The sequence below is a fragment of the Lathamus discolor genome, chromosome 20 (genome assembly GCF_037157495.1).
Source record: "Lathamus discolor isolate bLatDis1 chromosome 20, bLatDis1.hap1, whole genome shotgun sequence".
Lineage (NCBI taxonomy): Eukaryota > Metazoa > Chordata > Aves > Psittaciformes > Psittacidae > Lathamus > Lathamus discolor.
The window spans coordinates 1596155-1602914 of NC_088903.1; the positions used below are offsets into that span (position 1 = coordinate 1596155).

The 6760-nt window shown below is 53.3% G+C and overlaps 1 protein-coding gene across 1 annotated transcript; it reads left to right on the plus strand.

Annotated features, from left to right (window-relative positions):
* The first annotated feature begins 2262 nt into the window (after positions 1-2262).
* On the plus strand, positions 2263-3063 carry RPRML (reprimo like). The gene has a single exon (XM_065699246.1). The coding sequence runs from the start codon at positions 2355-2357 to the stop codon at positions 2688-2690; it is 336 nt and encodes a 111-aa protein (XP_065555318.1). The 5' UTR covers positions 2263-2354; the 3' UTR covers positions 2691-3063.
* Positions 3064-6760: the final 3697 nt, after the last annotated feature.

Consider the following 6760-nt stretch of genomic DNA (forward strand, 5'->3'; position numbering starts at 1 on the left):
CAGGTCTCCCCTTCAGGAGCCTTCTCTTCTCCAGGCTGCCCCAGCCCAGCTCTCTCAGCCTGGCTCCAGAGCAGAGCTGCTCCAGCCCTCGCAGCATCCCCGTGGCCTCCTCTGAGACCCCAGAGCCATGTCCCACTGCAGATCCCATTGGGCACTTCTAGAGCATCCCAGTTCCTGCTTTTCTTAGGCTTCATGGGATGGGTTGATGAATTTGTTCAAGATTCTAGAGAGAAACGTGGGAGCCCTGCTTGGCTCAGCGCCCCCCACGGATCCTCCCTACCATCCATCTCACCGGTCCTCTTCACTACGGGACTCATCCTGCCCTGTAGCTGCTTGCCCACAGCAGCAATGCTGCAAAGGCATGCACAGCATCACCGCATGCCCTGGCCCAGGAGTGATGGACGAGTGCAGCAGCCGGATCCACGCTCTGGCGAGTGGGAAGAGGCTGGAGCTGGAGCCACCAGAGGGAGCAGAAACTCCTTCAGTCTGCGTGCGAGCGGAGAGGAGCTCCCTCCCGGCCAGGGATGCTCTGGTTTCCCGGTGGGACTTTTCCTGGCCCTCAGGTCAAACCTGAGCCGATGCTCTTGCTCCATCAGGGCTTTCCACCTCCCTCCTGCACGCAGTTCTGCTGCAAACCGCCCTTAAAGAGCGGGCGGCCCTGCAGGGAGAGGAACTCCAGGTGCAAAAAGCAACAAGTCAACCCCAAACCAAACAGGTTTTGAGGCCCCAGAGTCACAGCAGCACAACAGGGCACAGGTCCAAGCTGGCTGAAAGGAAGATCAGTTGAGACTCTCTCTGCAAAGCTCCCCTCCATCCTCAGCCAGCCTCAGGCTCCTGCATCAGCTGCGGTTCATCAATCCTCATTTAGGGCCATTAAAATCCCCCCCAGGGCTGGCCCAAGAAAGCCGGGATGTACACAGGTAAATCAAACCCTCACATCATGGCTCGGGGGTGATCTGCTCTTCTGTGCCATCCAGACTCGTTTTCCAGGCAGATACCAACAGGCAAAGCCCATTGTGTATAAGCGGTGACACAGCAGTGCCATGGGACAGGCAGGGTGAAGACTGAACCAGACACCGTTGGACACCCCAAGTTGGGGTGTCCCTTGGGGAGCTTATGCAGACACAGAGAGGAGAGCGGTGATTGACCCTTCACTGGCATTGTTTCAGTGGGGCTGAGGGGCCTGAGTGAGGGAGTCTGCGATGCTCTAGCCCTGGGTGCAGCAGTGGTGCTGCTGTAGGACCCAGAGCTGGGGGCAAGGCAGGGAAGGGGTGCAGGGATCAGGATGCAGCACTGCAGTGCTCCCATTTGAAGGGGCTAAAAGAACAGGAACAGCGGGGGGGGGGGTGTGGGGGGGGGGGTGTGGGGGTGTGTGTGTGGTGAGAAGAAGGAGACAAAGATGCTCAGGGAGGAAAACCCAACCAGAGGAAGACAGAGATGCAGAGAGGGGGATGGATCCAGCCCTCATCTGGAAGCACAGGACAGGCATCACTGAGTAGAGCTGGGGGTGGACGTGGCTGGATTGGGCCAGCGCTGCTCTAAGCATGAGTGGGTGGCATAGAGCAGCAGGCAGGGATCGGGAGAGCAGCGCTGACCTGAGGCTCATGCGAGCCTTCACAGAGGGGGACAGGGGACCTGCCAGCACCCAGGAGGACCACGACCATGCGGGATGCTCTCGGGAGCAGGTCAGGGGGGTGGGAAGGACGATGAGTTGGGTGCTGCTCCACAGGTCCTTAGGGGTCGTTCCCCACCTCAGGGTGGCACAAGGGGTGGGTGCTGGTCCCCGGGGCAGAGCGGAGAGGGGGTGCACAGGGTGGGGAAGGGGTGGGCAGCCTGGGTGAGCGTGCAGGGGGAGGAAGGCGGTCCTGGGGGGAGGCTGGAAGGGGGTGGAGTTGCTGGTTTTTCCTTTGAACACGGGGAACACTTCAGCTTGGAACTTGCATTTGTGGAGCTTCCAGCCGGCAGGAATCAGCTCTCCCTCCTGCGGGGAAGCCCCCGGCGCAAAGGGGGTGCCCTGTGCTTGGGGGCAGCGCGAGGGCAGGAGGCATGGAGCAACCCTCGGCTGCCTCCCGCTCCCCTCTGCCCCCTTTGCCTTTTCTCTCTCTGTCTCTCTGCTTGGCTGGGGGCTTGTGCTAACGCTGCCTGTGCCAGGAGGGATCCGGGAGCGAGCTGACCCTCGCCTGCAGGAATTGGCTTCCCACCTGCTCACAGCCTCGAGGAAGCATCCCGTCCATCCGGGGTGTTGTGAGGAGAAAGGCAGGAGGTGGCTCGGAGCCCTGGCGTGTGAGGGCGGGCAGGGGGCCAGCAGGCTTTTCCTCTTGCCTTCCCTGGAGATTTGGGATCACGCAGAGACCATGAATGGATCCTTTTTCAACCAGACTCTCCTAGAGCAGGGAGCTTACCCCAACAGGACCCAGGGCTTGGGGATGCTCATGGCCTGCTGCAATGGGACCAGCTCCGTGCTGGCGACCGGCGGTGGCTCTTCGGTGCTGGCACCTGATGAGAGGAGCCTTTACATCACGCGGGTGGTGCAGATCGCGGTCCTCTGCGTCCTCTCCTTGACTGTCATGTTCGGCATCTTCTTTTTGGGCTGCAACTTGCTCATCAAGTCCGAGAGCATGATTAACTTCCTGGTGAAGGACCGGAGACCTTCCAAGGATGTGGGAGCTGCAATCATGGGACTTTACTAAAGCCACCGGGCTTTTGTAGGCAAGTGAACTCTATGGACCTGGTGCCGAGATGCACATTCCCATGTGTTTGGGGGGAGTGGAAAAGGGGGAGACAGGGGTCTTTTACTATATCTGTGTCTATGGGCAAGCCAATCTGTGCTTCCCAGTCAACAAACTGTCCTGGTGATGGGGGAGATCACCCCAGAGTTGTCTGAAGCACAACAAATGAGCAGCGTTGTGTTGCATGCAGAAATGGCTTAAGTTTTGCATGAAACTTGCAGAAACAGTGATAACGTGCAGATCTGGACTCTTTTCTGCTGTTACCTTGGATACTGATACCTGGGATTTAGGGCTAAGAAAAAAAACAACAACAAAAAAAAAAAAAAAAAAAAAGGGAAATTACTACAAAAAGAAACCCAAAAGAACAAAGTGAAGGGAAAGGAACGTGCATGGCATGGACCGCGGCTTGGACCATGGGGCAGGGGAAGGGAAGTGCTTTGTGGGTTGGACGACAAAGTCTGCACGCTCCAAATTGTGCCGGTCTGTTTCTATGTGGGACCTCAAGCATGCATCTTCTGGTAGAGTTTTGTCATGGGGAAAGCATGTTCTTCCTTATTTTCCCAAGCTATCCTGTTAAATGAAGTGGTCCTTTCTTCTTTCGCACTACGCCGGAGGAAGAAAAGAACTCACTCCGACCCCAAAACAGAAGCATGCTCGGTTTTGTACACAACAGCCTTTTCTCAAGTGTTCTATTGTTACAGTCCTTGAGGTTTTTTGTAGTCTTTTTGGAAGCCAGTGAACGTTCAGGAATCAAAAAGAGCCTGTTCAAAATGAATTTTGTGTTGTCTTCATTTGGTTCGCGTGTGTGCAGAGTTCAGGTGTTTTACCCCGGTTGCAGGCAGCATCCCCTCACCTTCCAAGTGAGCTCTGATCAGAGGTATTTGTTTAAAGCAGAAACCACATTCCTCACAGGCAAGTATCAGCTACCACTTGCAAATCAATTTGTCAGGAACTGGGTGTTTCAGGCTTGTGTTAAATCCCTGAGCTGAAGCAGAGCTTCATAAAGATGCATTGAGCGCCTCTTGCAAAGCGAGCTGCAGCCTCCAAGTGCAAACCTCCAGCTCTTCTGATCCTGATGAGCTGCCAAAACTGAATGATGAGAGAGGAGGAGGACTCCTGACCTTTGTTCTGTGATGGATTTGTGGCTCTGGCTGTGGGTGTGAGATGGAAATCATTGGAGTTTTGTTGCGCCAACAACATTCCTGCTGGGTCCACTTCTGTAGTGGGAAAGCAACCCTGGATGCTGGAGGAGCTGCTGAGCTGATCTCTTGGGATGTAAAGAACAGCTCCCTCCTTTCCCAGTATGCACAAGATTAAAGGATGCTTTGTAATTGATCAATATTTGCTGAGCACCTTCTCAAAGGTTCCCACAGGGTGCTGGTAACCCAGTGCAGAGCAGCGCTAGTGCAGTGCTGCCACTGGTTGCTCCCACTAACCTGTTGTCTGTAACGCCTTGAAAGCACAAGGACAATGTGTCAGCAGGACCAGGATTTGGGATTCAAAGCTTTTAAATGTCCCACTGGAGCCAGTGAAACAGCAGGGCTCTGATTTCTAGAGGTCTGCAGACCTCAGCAGCCTTCTCAGCACGGGGGGTTTGCTGCCCAACCAACACATGCAATAGAGGTTCACACAGCAGCATAGAAGGGGATTTTGGTCCCTGCTGCCCAAGGGGGTGTTATGACCATTGATCTCTTTGCATACAAGCACAGCCTGGTCCCACTGCGGGAGCACAGCCTGGTCACACCATCAGGGTGAGATGCAGATCATCCCAGTGCATGCGATGAACCATGCGGCTCTGCGAACACTTCAGAGTGTATTTGAATGTAGATGTGACTGCATCTCCAGGTTGCTGTGCTGACAGAGGACAGCCCAGATGTACCCATCCAGCTTCTGCTTTAGGCATTTGGTCTCTCTTGCTATCCATCCACCAGGCACGGTCCCAGCACAAGAGAGAACTCAGAGATGATGGAAGAAACCTTCCAATGTCAGCAGTACAAGCAAGGCACAGGAAACGTTGCTAATGCAAAGAAAGTGTCAAAACCACATTAAATCTGACCTGCAGCAGTGAGGAAGCTGGTCAAATTATCCCAGCTGTCCCCAGCTACCTTTGCTTTGCCAGGGGTTGCCCCATGGGGAAGCATGGCTCTGCAGTCCCACATAGCCCCCAAGACACCAAGTGTCCTTAGAGACCACATCCAGGAGTGGGATTTGGGGGGTCTTTGTCCCTTTTGTGCTGTGGAGTCTTCCAGGGGAAAGGAGAAAAGTAATCCATGGTAGGGTCACTTTGACACGAGCTGGAGGAGCAATATAATGCCCTGAGTGCCTGCTGAGATGGATGGAGCTTGCTCAGGAGTAAATTAGGAGAGGAAAGACTTTCCCCATGGCCTCTTGGGGCAAAAGCCCAACTTTACATTGGCTTATTCATTCTCTGCTGGGGCTTTGTCTCTTCCATGATCATAAGGGTTATGTCTACATCACTGGGTTGTGTGGACCAACATGAAAAGGTCTGCAGAGTGAAGCAGTTGATGGGCACCATCCATATTTACCATACTACACGCTATGTGTCCCCATGAGGTTACTGCTCTCAGTGGGTTTAAGACACTTGCACACAAGTCTCCATCCCATCAGATTCCCAATAAAAGGCCGATCACCCCACTGAGAGCAATGACCAGTGCAGGTCATTCCTACCGGCAGGTGCTGAGGGCACCATGATGTTGCCCAGATCTCAGACCCTGCAAACCCAGTTGTCCTGCCCCAGAGGATGAGGTGGTTCCTCCAGGGCTTGCGTAAGGGAAGCAGACCATAATGGCTCTTTCTTCTGCCTTTCCCCACAAATAGCTGTGTGTTTTCAGCTCACACCTCCTCATTTAGCTGAAGCTCAAAGTGGGTTCTGGCTCCCAAGAAGATTTAAGCAGGTTTTTTTTGGACAAGGCTGGTTTCACGTTATTTTGATTCAGGTTCTTTGAATTGTTGCTTGTAGCAGGTTTAGTACCAGAACGTCACTGGGGTGCCAGGAGCTGCACACGTGTGACTGGGAGACACTGAATCCCAGAATGGTTTGGGTTGGAAGGGACCTTCAAAGGTCTATAGGTTCTATATAGGTCTATAGCTCCAAAGATTATAGATTCTGCCTCTAGACACTGCTGGCTCTAAAGTACAGCAGAGAGACAGGGAGAGAAGACATAAGCTTAGGTGGATCATCACATCAATGGCAGAGTGAGGACCAGAATTGAGTGTCGTTTAAAATCATCACCTAGCAGGGAATAGAAGATACCAATGCAATCCTGCGGGAATGGCCACACTGGTCCATCTAATCTGCATCCCTCCTCTGAAAGCAATCATGATTTTAGGCAGTGTGTGGTCAGTCAAGTTATCCTACTAATAGAGAGCTGCTTCTTGACCCCAACCGAGAGCACCCAGCCCTGAACCTTCGCAACCCTCCTTCCCTGTCACTGGGCAGGTCCCCACTTGCAGTGATTTTGTTCCATGTGGCATTTCTTATTCCTAAAGGGCAGACAATGAAAGAGTTAAACAAGCCAAGACAGACAGACAGATTAGGGAAGAGGGAGGATCCCAACCTGAGCCTGGCACCAGATGTACCGGAGCACCTGCACCAAACACAGTGTATTTAATAATTCCTGAGAATTGCCATGGTAATGAAGCACGGAGACGGGTTGTTATGGCAACAGCCTGTTTTTTTTTAGGCAGGGAGGCTTTACCCAGGTTGTAACCTCAATCCAGCCTCAACACACTTCTGAGAGCCCAAAAAATCAAGAAGAAGTGAAATAAAACAAAACCAGATAAGAAGCAGTTTCCTGTCTCTCGTCTGGCATCTCTGAGCTTGTTCAATGGGTAGGTGGAGGGAACCAGGTTGTTCCAGACACACATTCCTCTGGAAAGCGCAGGGGTGGATGGAGTGGGTCTCCACTGGTCCAACACTGAGTGCTGATGGGGATGAGGGGCTGGACTCCTCTCATTGTGGGTCTGGGATGCTCTGCCACTGCCTGTGGTGTGGTGTGTGCCACTAACTT

Excerpts from the sequence above, each read along its gene's own strand:
- RPRML (XM_065699246.1), top strand. The coding sequence starts at position 2,355 with ATGAATGGATCCTTTTTCAACCAGACTCTCCTAGAGCAGGGAGCTTAC.